The sequence below is a fragment of the Suncus etruscus genome, chromosome 20 (assembly GCF_024139225.1).
Source record: "Suncus etruscus isolate mSunEtr1 chromosome 20, mSunEtr1.pri.cur, whole genome shotgun sequence".
NCBI classification, from domain to species: domain Eukaryota; kingdom Metazoa; phylum Chordata; class Mammalia; order Eulipotyphla; family Soricidae; genus Suncus; species Suncus etruscus.
In genome coordinates, this window is record NC_064867.1 from 42,731,963 (window position 1) to 42,752,277 (window position 20,315).

General features: G+C 38.0%; 1 protein-coding gene across 6 annotated transcripts in view; it reads left to right on the forward strand.

Annotated features, from left to right (window-relative positions):
* MYH10 (myosin heavy chain 10) overlaps positions 1–20,315 on the forward strand; it is a 160,193-nt gene that overhangs the window by 86,591 nt on the left and 53,287 nt on the right. For 3 of the 6 annotated variants that reach the window (XM_049766233.1, XM_049766234.1, XM_049766235.1), the window contains 6 exons: positions 3,660–3,778; positions 4,528–4,680; positions 6,443–6,616; positions 9,669–9,842; positions 10,287–10,401; positions 14,903–14,965. In XM_049766233.1, coding sequence (XP_049622190.1) covers positions 3,660–3,778; positions 4,528–4,680; positions 6,443–6,616; positions 9,669–9,842; positions 10,287–10,401; positions 14,903–14,965 — 798 coding nt within the window. The remainder of the gene's footprint in view (positions 1–3,659; positions 3,779–4,527; positions 4,681–6,442; positions 6,617–9,668; positions 9,843–10,286; positions 10,402–14,902; positions 14,966–20,315) is intronic. The other 3 variants (XM_049766236.1, XM_049766238.1, XM_049766239.1) reach the window with 1 other exon arrangement.

Sequence of the window (20,315 nt, forward strand, 5' to 3'; positions counted from 1 at the left end):
GCTAATTTGTTATGCCTGTTTTATTTCATTTTTCTTTGTGCTTTTGATTTAAATTGAGTAACTAAGATTAAACTACTTGAAATTTGATAAAATCTGAAAAGGAACTAAAGACCAAATGAGAATTGGGAGTTGAGGGTTATTGTTTTTACTTCAAAATACCAAAAATGATGGAAAGATGGGGTACACTGGGAGATAGATAGTACCTAGGTTCAATTCCCAGCACCAGATTGGCTCCAAGCATCACTGGATGCAGTCCTGGAGGTCCACGATCCCTTCAAGATATAACCTGAGAGATACCCAACAACAGCACTCTCAGGAATGGTGACTTGTGTAAACCCTGACACATTAAAGCCTGCTGATGACGTGTTGCATCTCAGCAATTCTCGTGGGTCATAGTACTTCCACTAGAGGAAAACGGGCACACATGCGGACGAATATGAAATATGAAATACTTGAGACCACACAAAATGCATTGTATGGGGACCCACGTGTATGAGACGAGAGACAAATATATTTTTTCAGGCAGCTATCTTTTAAGCACTACTCTGGTATGCAAGGTATTTCCAGGGAAACAAAGGGCAGAGGATCCTTAAGAGGGACAACCCAATGGTACCTGATCGTAGAATCTACATATCAAATAACTACCCAATGTAGGTGAGAAAAAGCCCTGCTAGAGGTAAGGTGAAACATGAGATGGAGGTATTCTGGTTTGCAAGAAGTTCGCAGAAAGTAGAATTCAAGAAAGGCTTATTGTTTAGCACCATGAAGTTGGGAGCAGGAAAAAGAAAGTTGCTGGGAAATGGCTTGGCTAAACCTTTGGGTTGCAAATATACTAGCCAGTGGAGAATTTTGCAGTCTTTGGTGCTGAAAATTTCTATAAGATTGCAGGATAACTAAGGCCGAATATCTGTAGTTAGCAAGGGAGGCAAAGCCAAATAAATAAAAGTAAAGAGATAAATAATGTCACAGCCATGTCAGAAAAATAGCCAGTAATCCACACGGGGGTTATGATTGACTTCTCCATCGGACCTTCTGGCTGAAATATTTCTTGGGATGAAAAATTAGACACTGCACCAGGAAAGCCAAAAGCCACATCTGGAGTGTGCCTCCCTTGAAAATGGAGACATGCATGCTGCATGCCTTGACAAAAGCCCATCCGTGTGCCCTTACAATGACCTGCTAATTGGCCACCTGATGGTAACACCACTTACGAGTCTTATGGCCCCTTCCCCACATCTAAAAAGAAAAACACCTATCAAATCTCTTGGCCAATTTGCAAAGTAGAGATATCGGAGATCTGAAGAACATGATAAATGATTATGGGGTTCCAGCCAGAAATTGAACAGGATTGATTCAGTTTTTCAATTATGCTAAAAGAGTTATTTTTCTTTTAGAAAACTTTCAGAATTGCTTTTAGAAATGTTTTGACAAAATACTATCTTTTAGACTGGACTTTTTTTTTCTGAATGTAAATGGCAAAAATAAATAAAAATATAAAATAAGGGAACACTTTCTTAGACTTTTAGAATCATGATGAGGTAATTTTCAATCATAATATCTCTGAGCAGGATGTTTTTAAAAATTTGTTTCAGCTTTTAGATTTAGAAATAACAAAGTTGGGCCCGGAGAGATAGCACAGCGGCGTTTGCCTTGCAAGCAGCCAATCCAGGACCAAAGGTGGTTGGTTCGAATCCCGGTGTCCCATATGGTCCCCCGTGCCTGCCAGACAGCCAGGAGTAACCCCTGAGCACTGCCGGGGGTGGCCCAAAAACCAAAAAAAAAAAAAAAAAAAAAAAAAAAAAAAGAAATAACAAGGTTTAGTTAAAAAATATCTCCATGCACACCCCCGTCTTGCCTAACCAGAGCAAAGCCAAGAAACTAAGGTAGATACTATCTTCTGTTCAACATGGATATCATTTATTGTTGCCCATGCTACAGTATTGATCTATGTTGCCAAACTCTCCCATGTATTTTTCTGGTGAAGACTTGACGCATGGCACTAAATTTTAGTAATTCTTTAGAGTCCTTTAATCTGGAACAATCCCTAGATCAGGGTGATAGGAAGTAGATGTTTCGTGGCCTTGACACATTTAAAAGAAGCTGGCAGGCTGTTTTCTAGAGGGCACTTCATTTGATGTTTGTATAATGATTCTTTCTGATTTATATTCAGTTTATGCATTTTTGTTAAGAATATCATAAGGAGGCCAGGATGATGGTACAGCAGGTAGGGCATTTGTCTTGCATGCTGCTGGCCTGGGTTCAATCCCTGGCATCCCAGATGGGCCCCCACGCCTGCCAGAAGAGATTTCTGAGGGCAGAGCCAGGAATAATGCCTGAGCACCACTGGGTGTGACCCAAAAACAAACAAAAAGAGAATATCATCATAAGTGATAGTGTTTACGTAGTTAACATGGCAATTTGTCTCTTCATCGGTGATGATCATATGGCTTTGATCATATGGCTAATTAAGGCAATATCTACACTAGATTTCTCCACTAAAAGATTACTGTTTTCCCTTTGTATTAAATATTTGGAGAGGGTAAGATTCTTGTAAGTAAATACCCTGTTCTTCATCATCTTTTTTTTCACTTGCTGGTTTTAGCATTCTTGCCTGAAATAATTTGTTTACAATTTTTGTCTTATTGATTTTCTTTATACTGAATTCTTCTGAAATTGTGCTCTTAAAGAAGAGCTTTCCCTTTTTAACTCATTCAATATTACCTGGAGAGATAAATGGACTCATTTGGCCTGTAGATTTATAATTTGTTTTACCATTGTTTTTTGGTTTTTTGTTTTGTTTTGTTTTTGTTTGGTTTTGCTTTTTGGGCCACACCTGGTGAGGCTCAGGGGTTACTCCTGGCTATGCACTCAGAAATCAGTCCTGGCAAGCTGGGGGGACCATATGGGATGCCAGGGGATCAAACCAGTTAGTCCTAGGTTAGCACATGCAAGGCAAATGCCCTACCTCTTGTGATCCCCACTCTGGCCCATTGTTTCTTATTAATGGTTTGCTTTTAAGAGGTAATATTGGGATCCCATTCAGTTAACTGGGATCCCATTCAATTAACTCTTGTGTTAATTTGACCTGATAGTTTCTTTTTTGATTTTGTTTTTCAGTACTCAGGTTTTAACTTAGGTCTTTACAGACTCAAGGCATGTTCAGGCCACACCCAACAGTGCTCAGCATTAACCCTGGCAGGCTCAGGAGATCAGATGGGATACTAGGAATTGAATCTGGGTCAGCCACATGCAAAGCAAACATCTTACCCACTGTGCTATCGCTCTGGCAACAAACAAATTACTTAGCTGCTATTATTCTCATTTGTCCATTGTTTCATGTCCATTTGTTCTTAGATCTCAGTAACTTCACTATACTGAGAGTCAGTAAATAATTGAAATTGCAATAGTTATAGCCATTTACTATAACCAAAGAGCAGGTGTTATGAATAAAAGAATGAAAATATTTATCAAATTAAAATTCCTTATCTTTAAAACTTTTTTCTTTTATAATTTAATGACTATTCAGGTTTCCCAAATGTTCATAGAACATTGTCACAAAAGGTGTTTAAATAAAGATATTAATTAAGAAAAGAAGTTTAAAAAAAAACATTGTCACAACAATATAGATCTAGTGTTTAGCAGTCTTTTTTACACTTCAGTTGCACAGAAGCTCTGCCATCTTCTGGGGATGAACGTGATGGAGTTTACTCGAGCTATACTGACTCCTCGGATCAAAGTTGGTCGAGACTATGTCCAGAAAGCACAGACCAAAGAACAAGTAAGTTTATCATTACATTGTTTCTATACATGTGTTTGAAAAGAAGCCATGGCATTAGTCATTCTGATTAGCATGGAACAAACAGAATCGGTTAAAGTTTTCTTTTATGCTTCTGGGTACAAATTGCATTTTTAGGGTAATTTTTCAGAAAAATTTTAAAGGTGACTTTTTGAAAGGTCGATTTGAAACATAACCTTTAATTTCCCCAGGTAGGTAAGATCAGATCACCTAAGAAGACAAAACGAGATTCTACTCAGTAGTAGGATGCCAGGGTCGATTTATCTACTTTACAGTGAATATCCTCAAGACTGGGCACTTGTTCCAGAATACCAGGGAAATAGGGAGGAATTTAACTTGAATATATCTTCTTTACTCATCTCCTGGATTACTTCCAGTTTGGGGGGAAGGTTAGGATGTGCTTTCAAGCAATTTGCAGGGTCCTGTGCCCACTCTTATTGGTTGGCTTAATCGTGCAGAATTACATCGCTGGTACATAGCCAGTGATGATTGTTCCGTGGGGCACTGGTGCTGAATACTATAAAATGCTAGGAAGAGAGCTAGATCTCGACCTTTGGAGTTAGGTCTCTGGTCCTTTTCCAATATATCTTAAATTGTTCTCATTCTTTCTGAGCTTTAGCTGAGCAGTAAGTGCTCTTTTGGAAGTTTTTGAGTGCTATAAAGTGTAAAACTACATATAACTATTGGTGTCTTAAGATCGCATCCACAGTAAGGTTGATCTTTACTTATAGGCAGATTTTGCAGTCGAAGCACTGGCTAAAGCCACTTATGAGCGTCTCTTTCGCTGGCTTGTTCACCGAATCAATAAAGCTCTGGACAGGACCAAACGTCAGGGAGCATCTTTCATCGGAATCCTGGATATTGCTGGATTTGAAATTTTTGAGGTATGCTTCCCTCCACCCTGTTTTCCTATTTAATCCTGTAATAAATGTACCAAGTACAGTTTCAGGCAGGTGGAGTAGAACAGTAAATACGACAGTACAGTGCCTGCTTCGTTCCAGTAAAATCAAACAATAAATGACACCCACTCACTTCTCAGATTTTAAATCATCTCTGCAGCAGTAGGGGTCAAGTATACTTGAAGAATGAGAAACTCCTGTCTCAGTAAATTTTCTAATATGTTGAGGATTATAAGCCCAGTGTGCCTGTGTGGGAGAAAAATGGTCATTTTAATAATGTAGGAAGAGAGGAATTGGAGATATCTTATGATATGTGACAGAAGCAGAAATTAAGGGGCCGGAGTGATAGTACAGCAGGTAAGGCATATTTGCCTTATGTGCAGGCAAGCTAGGTTTGATCCCCAACAGCTCATATGGTCCCCTGAACCTGCCAGCAGTGGCCCTTGAGCTCTGAGCAAGGAGTATGTCCTGAGCATTGCCAGGTGTGGCCCCAAAATAAACAAAAACGAAACACTAAGCAAGTTGAGGAATCCATGATGATTCTGTTCACTGTTGCAGTAAGCCATAGATCAGATAGTCTTCAGATGAGTTGGGGATAGTGGGGAATGTGGAAAAATCATAATTTGCATCTTAAAGATACACTTACATGTGGATTTTAATATATTTTATTGTGGATTTGCAAGGTTTTTCTAATTAATCAGAACTCTTATCAGTTACTTTTCTACTATGCTCTTACAAGAAGGTTGATGAAATTTTGGTCTCCTAAAAATTCATAGCCATATATCTCTTTGGATAGGCAACCCTATAGTTAGACATTATTATTAAAATGAATATTTTTCTGAATAAGTTGCTATTTTAGCAAGTATTGACTTGTTTTCTTTTTAAAATAAATCACTCTAAAATTTTGGTTTCTTCTTACAAAATCTGAAATTTTACTGATGTAAGCAGTTTTATCCACTGGTTGGTCTTTGTAGGAGAAAGCTCTAATGGCATTTTAAAATTCGCATGCAAAATAATGAAAGAGGCTCAGGAACAAAAAAATCATTCATATAAAAATGTATAACATTGTATAAAGAATTGTATAAATAATGTTTATACATTGTTACTGTGTATAAACAATCAGAAGTATAAGGAAAGAAAAGGCTCTCCTTCCCAAGTACCCTTATCTTCAAGTGTAACAAAAACAGAGAAAATGCCCGAGAATAAAATTTAAAAATAAGAAATGGCCAAGATTTCATCGAAGATGATTTTAAATGCTATTGTGAAAAGCAAAAGACATGAACGCATGGAAAACTATATCAGTTCTTTAGCATAACTAAAATTGTAAATCTTCCTTTAATGTATTAATTCAGCGTTTTTGTTGTTGTTCATACCTGGACCTGAGCTCAGAATTTACTCCTGGTAGGCTCAGGGGACCATTTGGTATGCTAGGGTTCGAACCCAGGTCGGCTGTGTGCAAAGCAAATACCCTACCCACTGTGTTAGCACTCCACCTCCTCGACATATTTTTTATTTTGTTTTGGGCTTCTCAGGTAAAAAACAGTGATGGGAGGGCGAGGGCCTTAGGCACTTTTAATAATGAGGTTCGATAACTTTGTAGATAAAAAAAACCCATAAATGTGAGATAGAATAAAACTCCCTCAATTTAATCACCGTAGTAAAAAGGTTATTAATTATGATGAATTTTTGATAACACGGTAAATTATTCTTGTTTTCCTTCCTCTCCAAAATCCTTCTGTATTTATAGCTGAATTCATTTGAACAACTTTGTATCAACTACACCAATGAGAAGCTGCAGCAGTTGTTCAACCATACTATGTTCATCTTAGAACAAGAAGAATATCAGCGTGAAGGCATTGAATGGAATTTTATCGATTTTGGATTAGATCTGCAGCCTTGCATTGACCTCATAGAGAGACCTGTAAGAATATTTTCCTGCTATTTGCTTTTCATTTCATATTCAAACTGTGCTTTAAAAAATGTGTCCTTGGGCCGGGCGGTGGCGCTGGAGGTAAGGTGCCTGCCTTACCTGCGCTAGCCTAGGAGACGGACCGCGGTTCGATCCCCCGGCGTCCCATATGGTCCCCCAAGCCAGGAGCGACTTCTGAGCGCATAGCCAGGAGTAACCCCTGAGCGTCACCGGGTGTGGCCCAAAAACCCCAAAAAAAAAAAAAAAAAATGTGTCCTTGGTATAAGCTGAGGTAGAAATTAATCCTGTTTAAAAAGCATGGAAGATAATTTCTAAACTAAATATTTTAGAAGGCAATACTTTGATATCAGTTCTGAAATTAACTAGCATACCAGAAAGATCCTTCTTTAGCTCATTTCTTATAGCATTGCTTCAATCTTGACAGATAAGAATATCCTAGCTGTGGTGCCCTAGCTCCTCATACATTATAGGTGCCAATGTGGGAATGATAGTGGCATTCGTCTTCAGCCTATCAAAGGGTGTGGGGTTTCGCCCAACTTTCTGGGCAATACTGTGAATTTAGCTAAAAATAAAATGTTTGGGTGGCGGAGCAATGGTACAGCAGTTAAAAAACTTGCTTTGCATGTGGCTGACCTGGGTTCAATCCATGGCATCCCATATGGTCCCCTGAGCACTGCCAGGAGTGATTTCTGAGTGCAGAGCCAGAAGTAACCCTGAGCACCACCAGCTGTGACCCAAAAATAAAAAATAAAATAAAATGTCTGTGAATCCACTTTAGAGATTGGCAGATGTTTTTAAATTTATTAGTATTTGGGGGGAGACAATATTTTTAATAACAATAACAAAAAGCATCAGGTCATTTTATGTAGTGTTTTATAGAAATATATATGACTATATAACTTGTTTACTTATGAAGCATAAAACAAAATTGTGGCCTCCAGTATTGATGAAATATTTGGCTATGTATATACTTTGGCAGTTAGGTTTTGTGCAAAAGATAATAGGAATAACAAGATAAACAAAATATAAGAAAACTAAAGCATTGATCATTGATATGACTAATATCAGTAATTTACACAAAATTATTGTGTGAATAAGTGGTTACATTTTAACAGCTCAGAAGTACTCTACAATGTAGGGGCCGGCACAGTGACGCTAGAGATAAGGTGTCTGCCTTGCCAGCGCTAGCCTAGGACGGACTGCAGTTTGATCCCCCGGAGTCCCATATGGTCCCCCAAGTCTGGAGCCACTTCTGAGCACGTAGCCAGGAGTAACCCCAGAGCATCACCGGGTGTGGCCCAAAAACAACAACAACAACAACAACAACAACAACAACAACAAAAAGTACTCTAAAATGTAAATCAGTTATTTTTCTTGTTGCTCACTCTCTGATTGTCACCTGTGCTCAGAGAACTAATTTTAAGATCCTAAATATTACCATACTATAGCCAGAAGGAATTGGGATTAGTTTGGGAACAAGAAAATCTACAGGACATTCAGTCCATAGAGATAATATAGAGCTAGCTTATTCAAAATTTGAATTTCAGGGCCCGGAGAGATAGCACAGCGGCGTTTGCCTTGCAAGCAGCTGATCCAGGACCAAAGGTGGTTGGTTCGAATCCCGGTGTCCCATATGGTCCCCTGTGCCTGCCAGGAGCTATTTCTGAGCAGACAGCCAGGAGTAACCCCTGAGCACTGCCGGGTGTGACCCAAAAACCGAAAAAAAAAAAGAAACAAAAAATTTGAATTTCAGGGACTGTAACATAATTTTCATTTATTTTATCTTCCAGAGCACTCTTTCTTCTTTTACTTAGAACCAAAATCTCAATTTACCTTAGTTGAAAAGAATTTGCTGGTATCTTTTGTATCATTATTTAAAAGTGATGTTGAAAGCATACCAATAATAACTTCCAGAGAATTCTCAAAGATGCACAAACACGATTACTTTTTTTGGCTGTTTTCTGGCCCAAAATTGTTATTTAGAAACTTCTATAAAAGGAATGGGATGTTTTGTCATTTAAGATGCTCATTTCTCTATATTCAACTGGCATTGGAACTCTGGTGTTTTCAGTATGTGTTGACTGTACTTGATTTGACCAAGTGCTCCCAAGTACTATTGGTTCAGAACTTGTCAGTCCTGTATTTCTATACTACCAGAACTATTGGGGAGGAAATCCCCACCAAAACAATGGAAAGTACTCTGGTGAGATAAACTTTTTTTGTCATACTAAACTATTTAGATTTCTTTTTTTTTTGTTGTTTTTGTTTTTTTTTGTTTGTTTGTTTTTGTTTTTGGGTCACACCTGGCAGTGCTCAGGGGTTACTCCTGGCTTCATGCTCATAAATTGCTCCTGGCAGGCACGGGGGACCATATGGGACGCCGGGATTTGAACTGATGACCTTCTGCATGAAAGGCAAACGCCTTACCTCCATGCTATCTCTCCGGCCCCTATTTAGATTTCTTATATCCGAGAATTTTTTCAGTGAATTAATTGAGTAACGTAAAATGAACTCTCAAATGTTTTTGAAATACATATGGTATTAAGTTATTTTATTATCTTACTATATTCTACTTAAAGATAGCTTTAGACATTTCAACGGTGATGAATTTTGTCACTTAAGCAGAAACTTAACTTGATGGGGATATGAAATGACTGATGCATTCCAGCTGTTTTTAATAACAATGTATACATGTATTGATTAATCCAGCCAGTTACTTTATGTAAATCATCTTTTTCTTCTCTTAACTCCCAGTTCCTTTCTAAAATCTTTTATTTATTATTTTTGATGAGCATCAATGTGGAATTAGTTAGCTTAGAATTTACATACTAAATAAGCTTCTGAGTTTGATGATTCATCCAGTTATTTTTTAACAAGTGTTTATATAGCAGTTGAATTTTATTTGAATTTTAGTTATGGTTTGGGCAATTTGGTTTTCCACAAAACTCTTCATTGTTTTGAAAAACAAACTTTCAAATCAGAGAAAATATCTTGATATTTCAAGTAATATATAAAACGTGTTCATGCTTATTGCTTCTCTTAGGCTAACCCTCCTGGTGTACTCGCCCTCTTGGACGAAGAATGCTGGTTCCCGAAAGCCACAGATAAAACTTTTGTTGAAAAGCTGGTTCAAGAGCAAGGTTCCCATTCTAAGTTTCAGAAACCTCGGCAACTTAAAGATAAAGCTGATTTTTGCATTATACATTATGCAGGAAAGGTAAGAGTTGCATCACTCACTTCAGAGTACTGTGTTTAAAAGTTTTCTGGGGTTGGAACCAGAGCAATAGTAGAGCCACTGGGTGCTTGCCTTGCACATGCCTGACCCAGATTTTGTCCCTACAACCCCATTGTCCCCCGATCCCATCTGGTGACCACCCCTGACTGAGTACAAAATCATGAGTAAGCCATGAGCACAGCTGGGTGTGGCCCCAAAAACAAAAAGTTAAAAAAAAAAAACTTGCTGAATGTTGTAACAAAAGTGCTGATCAATATTTTTGAAGACTTTTACTATAAGTAATTGCTATCGAAATAAATTATTCTTTGCTTTTTTAATAATCATAAACCATTCCTTATGATTATCTTCAGTAAAGACTTAAATATTTCATTTCTGTAAATCTTCGTTTTTTACTCTCTTCCCACGTCTTCCTTTGATGTGGGTTAGGTGGATTATAAGGCAGATGAGTGGCTGATGAAAAATATGGACCCTCTGAATGACAATGTAGCCACCCTCCTGCATCAGTCCTCAGACAGATTTGTTGCCGAGCTTTGGAAGGATGGTAAGCGTTGTTTGTAATTTAGCTTGTTTGGGTTCCTTTTCTAATTGACACTTAAGTGTGATTTTTTTTTTAAACACACATGTGTATATGTATATAGGCATATTTTAATATTTTATGTTACAACTTCCCCTAGTGCAGGGCTGCCATTATATTAGGATTTACTTTTTTTTTTAAATCCTGGGTGACAAGGCATCTCATTTTTGGTCAGATGATCTTTGAGTTATGGAAGCATTGTTGGCCGAGAGCTTTATATAAATGTCTATGCATATCCTGCTCCCAATGTATTCTGTGCATCATTTTTGCATTTTATACTACTTAGTAAGGTATTGACATCTGCTGGTACTAGTCCTTCTCTCTCTCTCTCTCTCTCTCTCTCTCTCTCTCTCTCTCTCTCTCTCTCACACACACACACACACACACACACACACACACACACACACACACACACAGTGGCAGGTGAATAAACTCAAAGAGCTTGCACGTAGAAGTTCTTTGAATTTGCGTAGGTTTTCAGGTTTCTTTTTTTTTTTTTTCTTTTTTTTTTTTTTTGCATCATGGTTCATTTAAAGGGAAGATCTTGGTAATTAGAGCAAAGAGGTCTTTAAGGTTTTTAATGCCTTTATTCCTGAGTGAGAACCAATATCATCTATTTCAGTTTGTTTGTAGCCCACACTTCTTTGCTTAGTCTTAGGCCTTGTATCACTGTAGCCCTGGATTTGACCCTTCCTAGATTTGTTTTTCTTTTAATGGATGTTTTGCTTTGTGAGTAGGGGAGGGAATGGAGTTGGGGTTTTGGTCATACTTAGCAATGTTTGGGTGCTCTTCCTAGTTCTTCACTTATGAGTGCTCTATGAAGGGCCACGTATTAAAAGTGACCTTGGAAGATGTGAGAAAAGTGCCTTAATCTCCCAGGCCTCTTGCAAAGTTTTTTGGATTATGTTTATTTGTTTTGGCTTTTCGGCCATGCCTGACAATACTCAGGAATTTTTTTCCTGGCTCTGCAGTCAAGAATCACTCCTGGTAGAGCTCAGGGAGCCATCTGGGGTACAGAATATTGAATTTTGGTTGGCTGCATGCAAGGCAAGTGCTCTACCATCTGTACTCTATCTCCTGCATCCCTTACTAGGTTTTTACACTGAGTACAGACCAGGTCTGGTTCACTTTTGCTCTGTCTATAACATCCCAAGACCTTACAGATACTATCTCAAGAAGGGAGAGAGGGAGAGAGTGTAACTAGGCAAAAGGAAAAATACAAAGAGAAAAATTAGCATAGGAAGTGAGTAGGGGAAGATATCTATGTCAGAAATATTCAAGAATAATTATAATGGTTCAAGTGAGTGTGAAAATTGTGGTAGAGGTGAGTGCACTGCACACAGATACATATCTTACAGGGACATTATGTGCAAGAGACTGAAAAGATAGATGAGGGAAGATAAGAATTCTGATCAGTAAACAGGAAGCTTTTGGTCTTTTTAACATTTCCATGGAAGTCTTAACTGGCTGAGTATATCCAGTTGCTGGTCGCTGAAGGGATGCTAAATAAGGACTGAGAAGCAAAGTGGCAATTTCATGTGGACTTGGTCTTGTGTAAATGGATGAGGGGCTCTTGGCTAGGAAGTGTTAGAATAGAATACAAAAAAAAAACTAGAATTAAAGCAGAAGAAACCATGTTTTAAGCTATTGTCATAGAGTGATTGCTAGAAAGAACTGTACTTTGGTGAGTTGGAAATGCATCTGAAAAATGAGTGCTGAAGGTATCTGGAGGAATGACATGTGAAGGATGCAGAATGAGCTCTTAGTGATGTTCCCAACTAGTATTCCATTAGGGCATTAGGATAGTTCTAGAACTATCATTTTTCTGAGGTCTAAGATAAGATAAAATGTCACAAAGAAGGACATAGTAAAGGATAATACTTTTTTGGATACATAATGACAGCAAACTTGCTAGCACTAGAAGTTTTTCAATATTCATATAGTTCTATTCATGCCTTAAACATTAAGAGATCAGTAAAAGGTCCATGTAAACCAATTCATAGTGATGACTATTGAAGTGGACATGGAAGGAAAGAGTTTGTTGTTGAGCAAATGAACTGGATGATCACAGTATGGAAAATGGAAAAGCAGAACTTATATCTTGTATTTCATTTAGGTTTTAAGATGTACAAGAACATAGAAGTAGAGAGAGCAGGGATAACATGGGAGGAATAATCTGAGACTAGATCCTAGAGAACGCAATGCCAGTGTCAAGTAGGCTTAGTTGGTTGATCTATTGGAGGAAGAAGGAAAGTGTGAGATGACAGGATGGAAAACCATAGACATGGAAGGCTGCCCAACAGAAACACAAAAGAATTAATTGACATTTTACTATTCATGTCTTACTGTGTTTTCTCATTTTTAATGAGAACAGGAATAGTGACAGTATAAAACTTTAGTTTTGGGTATAATACTCATCTTGACACAATGAGCCACTTTTGACTCTTCTTAGCAAGCAGACGATATTATAGGAAATACCTATTTAATATCTGACCCAACCATATATGTAACTGCATATCTAACAATGAGCTTTTTTGTGGTTATAACCTGTAAAAGAAATGGCGCATGTCCTATAAGAAAAGATCATCTAGATCTTAGAATATACACAGATGTGACTTTAGCCTGATTTGACTGACCAGCCTTAGCACCTTTCTTCTTTCCACATCTTCCTCCTCCCATCTTCCCATTTTTCTCCCCGAATTATTTCACCCTTCCAAGTTACTTGAGATCAGCCACAAGTCAGAATGTTAGGAAGATAAGATTTGGCAAGCAGTGGCAGAGGCAGAACTGCAATGATTAATGCTCATTCTAGTGCTCATCGCTGCTCGGGCACCCACAGGTTAGAATGTTAGGAACGTAAGATTTGGCAAGCGAGGATAGAAGTGGGATTGCAATGATGGATCCTCATTCTGTATTACAGATTCTGTATCTTATCAAATCGGAATATTTAGATTCCTTACCTGTATTTTGGGGCTCTCTGCTTAATAGAAATAAGTGTTAGTTAATCAGTTATGGAAATGTGGAGCGGAAAAACAGTCTGAATTTTCTTCAAGGCGGAGGCATCCTTGATCTATATATATTTCATTCAGCATCCCAGACCTCTCACTGCCCTGGGTACATGGCATTTTTCTAGCCTTTCTTTTATAATTACAGGCATTCAGAAGTATGCTTGGCTACTTTCGTAAATAGGTTCAGAAATATCGTCTGCCCCAAGTTTGATTCGGCTGTGCGTAGTTTCTACTCTGAAATAATGCTGTACATGTGCTCTCCTTATAATGGAACTGTTAGCAGGAAGTCGTCTTATCCTTCAGTTTAGTGGGAAATTATCCAGGTTAATGAGTGGTATCACTTGCTCTTGGGGAAGGATCCTTTCTTTGGGGTGGAGAGGACAGATACAGCAGTACCACCTATTTTATAGAAAGGTGACTGCCCTGTATAGAAGTATGAAGAAGGTTTTAAGATTAATTCATAACTGCTCACTCTGTATGTAGACATCTTTTGGGATCAAGGGAAAACTTCTTTTCTTGGAAAAGAAAATCGCCCTGGACAGACAGGTAACTGTTTTTCTCTTATACCCACATGAATACAGGAGGAGAAAAATGGCAAGTTGACTGTGAATGTGTGAATACTTGAAGAATATAGTTCGCCTATGAAGTGTGAAAAGCTTGAGTGCAAAGCACTGTATTAAAGTAGAGTTTGTGTTAGGGTTTTGTAGTTTTCTCAAAGCCAGATCCAGAGAAATAAGATTTGGGGGTGGCAGCCCTGCCCTAGAGATACATAGTACTCTACATTTTGCTAAACTTTTTGAAAACTACTAGGTACTTAAGAGTTCTTGCCACTTCTTGGGACTTATATATATGAGGGGGAAATATTCTTTTTCATATAAATTATGCCTCCTAGGATATTTTTGTTTAACTGTGTGATGTAATAATATTTGAACTTACGGTTTGGAATTATATTAACATTATGCTGCAACAGAACTTTAATATTGTCTTCCTTTAAGGTAGTTACTTATGACTGAAATAAATTTAATTTTCTAAATTTTCATTGGAAGTAAAATTAGACAGTATTGTGAATTTCAGAGAACCTTAACTTAATGTAATCTTGTCCTAAATGGCTACTTGCCAGGTAATTTTATAAAAGACAATACAAATAATATCATATTACTCCTAAATATGTAATTTTTTAGGAGTATTAATACGGGTTTAATCATTTAACTTTGATCTGGTATAATGCTCACACCTGGAGTTTTGATTCAGTTTAAATTTATCCTAAATTTACCAAAAAGAATTTTGTCGAAGTGTGCATATTCTTTAAGGAATAATGTTTGCATGGAATCTGCCCTGGTCCAGCTACCTTCATTAGCTCAAATTGGGAGAGTTACTTGTGATGTCAAATGCTTTTCACACTAACTGAAGTGTTTGTGTATTTGCTCTTCTGTCCTGTTTTCACTGTTTCTCTGCTTTAGAGATTCAGACCTTTCAGAGAGCTTCTTTCTATGACAGTGTCTCTGGTCTTCATGAGCCTCCAGGTGAATGTATAAAGCCTATAGATCTTCCAAAACGAAAGGGTTTTAAGCCCTCAGGAAGAACTCATGGGGTGCTGACAGGGGAGGTTTGGGAGGGCCTGGTAGATTGAAGGGCGGGTCTGGTTTCTGGGTTTCTGTTTTTGTTTTGCTCATAGTCTTGCATGGACCTTTCATTTCATGCTCAGTTTTATTATACTTCCAGGCAACTGTATGAATGCATAAACAGTTCAAATGCTATTGCCAATACATTGCTTCTTATTTTATGCACAGCACTTACAGCACTGCATATTAAAAGGTATATTGCTACCTTTTTCAGTAGTACCATTTTGATACACAGTTCTCTTCAGGGGAATAGTCAGGAATTGATGAGCTAAATTTTCAACTCAAAGGAAATGGAGCTTTTCTTACAAGTAGATAACATTTTGTGAACAAATGATTACATAGATTTACATGGTTTGGTATTACCGTTATACTCTTTTCGTGGAATGTATGTGTATATCTGGCTACTTGGCTTTCCTTTTGAAACAGAGACAGTGATATCATCCCTAAACTTTTTGAAACTAGGAGAAAATGGAATATTGCTTGCACGTCTACGTTGAACTTTAAATTGATCTCCAAGCATTCGGGGAATGTAGAACTTAAACATGTCCAATGACCCCCCCCCCCCCGAAAAGCAACTTAAAAAAAAGATCTCTAGGGCCCGGAGAGATAGCACAGCGGTGTTTGCCTTGCAAGCAGCCAATCCAGGACCAAAGGTGGTTGGTTCGAATCCCGGTGTCCCATATGGTCCCCCGTGCCTGCCGGGAGCTATTTCTGAGCAGACAGCCAGGAGTAACCCCTGAGCACCGCTGGGTGTGGCCCAAAAAACCAAAAAACCAAAAAAAAAAAAAAAAAAAAAAAAAAAAGATCTCTAAGCCTTCAATTATTTAATGAAAATGTCAAGTCATGGAATTCATAGATAAAGTAAAATTTATCCTATAAAATCTTCTTTGTGATTTTTTTAGAGCATAATACTAAGATCCAAGTTCATCACAAGAGTGTTTTAAACATAGTTTTAAAGGAAAATGCCCATTTGATACAAGTCAATATATTTGCTACCAATTCTAATTCATAGTAGATTTATAAACATTGAGAGCAGATCTGGGTAGGGGGTAATTGATGTCAGAGTCACTCCATAAGCCATAAGCAAGACCGTGTATTTTACAGAAAAATTCCAGTAGAATAAATCTTTAAATTAATTTATCTGGGGCCCGGAGAGATAGCACAGCAGCGTTTGCCTTGCAAGCAGACGATCCAGGACCAAAGGTGGTTGGTTCGAATCCAGGTGTCCCATATGGTCCCCCGTGCCTGCCAGGAGCTATTTCTGAGCAGACAGCCAGGAGTAACCCCTGAGCAACGCCGGGTGTGGCCCAAAAACCAAAAAAAAAAAAAAAAAAAAAAGGTGTTTGCCTTGCACATGGTCCATCCAGTTTGATCTCCAGCATGCCATATAGTTCCCTGAGCTTGTCAGGAGCCATTTCCAAGTAACCCCTGAGCACCGCCGGGTGTGACCCAAAAAAACAAAAACAAAAACAAAATTTATCTGTGACCTTGAAAAATACTAACAAAACTGTGAAAGGGAGAAATGAAAGAACTAAGAGGTACTTTTAAGCTTATGGTCCACATGGAACTTACGTTCTTTTAAAATTTTCTTGATCTTTCTGACTTTCTTCTCAAAGTAGGACTTTATTAAGTAAATGTTCTTTAGCTCTTTGGGACCAGAGTGGTAGCACAGTGGTAGGGCATTTGTTTTACCTGCAGCTGACCTAGGACGAACTTGAGTTCAATCCCGCATCCCATATGGTTCCCTAAACGAGAAGCAATTCCTGAGTTCAGAGCCAGGAATAACCCCTGAATGCTGCTGGGTGTGGCCCAAAAAACAAAACCAAAAAAAAATATTTTTTTTTTCTTTAGCTCTTGGGTTCTAATCTCTGAAAATCCCCAGACTATTTCTCTTGAAACAGCAGTTAAAGTGCCTGGTTTTTTTTTGCTCAGTCTAGGCACACCTTAAGTCATTGATTTAGGAAATTCATGAGTGCAGTAGCTTCATCTAACATTTCCACTCTTTTTCTTCTTCTAACATCTCCTTCTCCTATAACATTGATGCTCGTTCCTTTGGGACTATGATGTAAGTATGGACCAAGTGTGTTTTGTACAGTAGATCTGAAGACAGAGCCACTCCTAGGTGATCTAATTTTTGCAAAGAATCAACTCATTAAGTTTATCATATTTTTGGAGCCAGAGCAATAACACAGCAGGTAGGATGCTTGCTTTGCACACATCTGACCTATGTTCAATCCCTGGTACTCCTTATGGTCTCTCTCCACCCCCAGCCCACTAGAAGTAATTCCACTGGGAGTATAGAGCCACAAATAAACCTTGAGCATAGCTGGGTGTGCACCCCACCAAAAAAAAAAAGCTTATCACATTCTTACTTTGGCCCTGCATTACACACACACCCCTACCTCTCTGGGATAAATAACAATAGTGTCAGGCTATAGAAACTGTCATACATCTAGGACTCTGCTACTATGTTTGCCAGGATGACTGAAAATTAATAAGCATTATATACAGAGAGACCTTTTTATTATATACAAAGAGAACAGAGACTTTATCTTTAGAAAAATAATTAGTATAAGTGGAATGTAATATGTTTGGGGAAAGCAACATGGGAAATAATTTGATTGACTATTTGAATGTTTTCCTGTTATTTCATATACCTGCATAGGTTACATTGACTTTCTTTGATTTTTAAGTTTTGTTGTGTTTTTGGCCACATCCAGCAATACTCGGGTTACTCCTGGTTCTTCATAGAAATTACTCTTGGCAGTACGTGGGGGACCATATGAGATGTTGGGGATTGAATCCAGATTGGCCATATGCATAGCAGACACTCTACCCACTATACTATCTTTCCAGCCCCATTAACTTTATTTCTTAAAGGAAGAAATAGGCTTGGAAAAGTTGGGTAACTTGATCCAAGCTCATGTAGCTCGAATGCAGGTGTTTATGACTCTCGGTTGGGTTGTTTTTGCTGTTTATAGTATAGGGTTATAAGAGAAATAGGAGGGTCTTAAGTATAGGAATAAATAATTAGTCTCTTTTTGCATTAAAAAAAATAACACTTTGTTAATCACATGAAGGCAAAAGTCAAATGGAAAAAAAAAAAGCAGCAAGGATATAAGATGAAATGGGAAAGTGAGGCTAGAATACAAAACCAGAAGTGGATAGGAGAGTGGAATAAAGACATTACAAGTTTGACTTGCCATGTCGGTGAGTGCCAGGATAGGACCAGTGGTTACACCTGCATAGGAAATACAGGAGAAGATGTGAGAGTAGAAATAAAGAATGCTTCCATTTTAAGAGATAAATCTTTTCATCACTTCTCATTGTTATTATCTAGTTCTTCTTCCTTCCCAGCTCTCAAGATTTGATCCCAAGCCCTCATTTGTTCAGTTTTTAGGTGGCTCATCTCATACCTCCAAAATCTTAAATATACTATTTAAGATGACAAGCTCCCTATTTTATCATTTCAAGTACAAACCTCTCTTCATAGCAGATTGGAATGTTACTAATCTATTTTGGTGTCCCATTTCCACCTGTGCCTGGCTCATAGGCACCCCAAATTTTATACATAGAATTTAGATCCTGCCCTCTCACTTGTGAACTCCAACTCTCCCTTTTTCCCACTGTGACCTCACCAGCCAGTCATTTCCTCAAGCCAAAATACTGGGAGCTAAACCAGACATGTCACTTTTTAAAAGTTAAAATTCATGAATCTTCTGTCTATATTCTCAGTAATGGCCTTATGGTAGGCTATTGTCATTTTTGTTAGAGTGTGGACTGCTAAAACTTTCACTTTCTGATCTCATAAAACTGTGTCTTCATTCTGCTTCCACTCCTTACTCAGAATGCTTCATTGGCACTTGCTTCTTTTACTTTCTGTCCATGATCTTCCCACTGTCTGGGTTTTCTCTCCACTGATTAAATCTTAACCTTTGGGTAATAGGTATGACTTTTCCAGAGATATCTCCAGCCATCTCACTCTCTCATATATCATATTACTCTTCCACAAGCATTTTCTCATTATTTGTAATTGCATTTAATGATGATTTCTCATCACTAATGCATATGTATGTATCTATGTGTCATATATGCCAGGCATTAGAATGGATATAAAGGATAGACTTGAATAAACCAGTCCTGGGCATAAAGGATAGGCACTTAATGAGAATTTGTAGAAGGCAAAGGTATCTTTGTAACATGGATGGAAAAGAGCTTGTAAGCTTAGCTGACTAATGTTCAGAGCAGTTGGATAAAACTAGTTAAATAGTGAAATCACTCTGGATAAGAATATGATTTGAGAAAACATGTCAAGAAATATTTGTCTATATGTAGATCTAGAAAGAATTTCAGATGAGATGATTTTTTTTCTATATATACCACTAGTGAGTCTAGAAATAAATGGAAGAAAAATCGTCAAGGAGACTATAGAGGGAATTAAGAATATAGGAGAGGAACGGTAGATAAAGGACCGGGAGAGGGTAGAACTCATAAAAGAATCCAGTCATGGAGAGACTTCTTAGAGTGCAGCTGTGACCAACAAATAAATGTAAAGGATTGAATAAAACAAGCATTGGATGGTACCTCTTGTAACAGTTGATCTCTGTTATCCTGGGTAGTTTCAAATATAGAAAGGAGGGTATGCTAAAAGTCAGTTTACTGCATCATAGGAAATAAGTGGAAAAGGAGGAAGAAAGACAAGGTATTTCTTACTCTAGTAAGAATTTTGGCTAGGAAGAAACAGGCATGGATAGATACCAGGCTATAGGACATTTGTTGTGTGTTTTTGTTTTGGGGTCTTTATTTTGGTTGAGGCCATGCCCAGTGGTACTCATGGTTACTCATGACTGCCCTCAGTTTCACTCCTGGAAGAGCTTGGGGTCCTTATGAGATCATGGCAATCAAACCTTGGTGGCCATATGAAAAGCATGTGCCCTATCTGCTGTACTACCTAACCTGGAGAGAAGATTCCTTGAGAAATGAATTCATGAGAAAACTTTATTGTTTATGGCACATGCAAGATTTGGCTTGGGGCTTTGGGCTCTTTTCTGCCAGATTAAGTTAAAGATATAGACTGAAGTTACAAGAAAGTATGGTAGTCTGAAGTGGAGCACAAGCAGAAAGGACTAACATTGATCTAGAGCCAAGTCTGATGGCTTCAGTTAGGAGAATTTATAGGATAGTACAAATGAACTCAGACAATCATTTTATCCACTTTCTTCCCACTATTTGTTTAAGAATTTTGTAACTT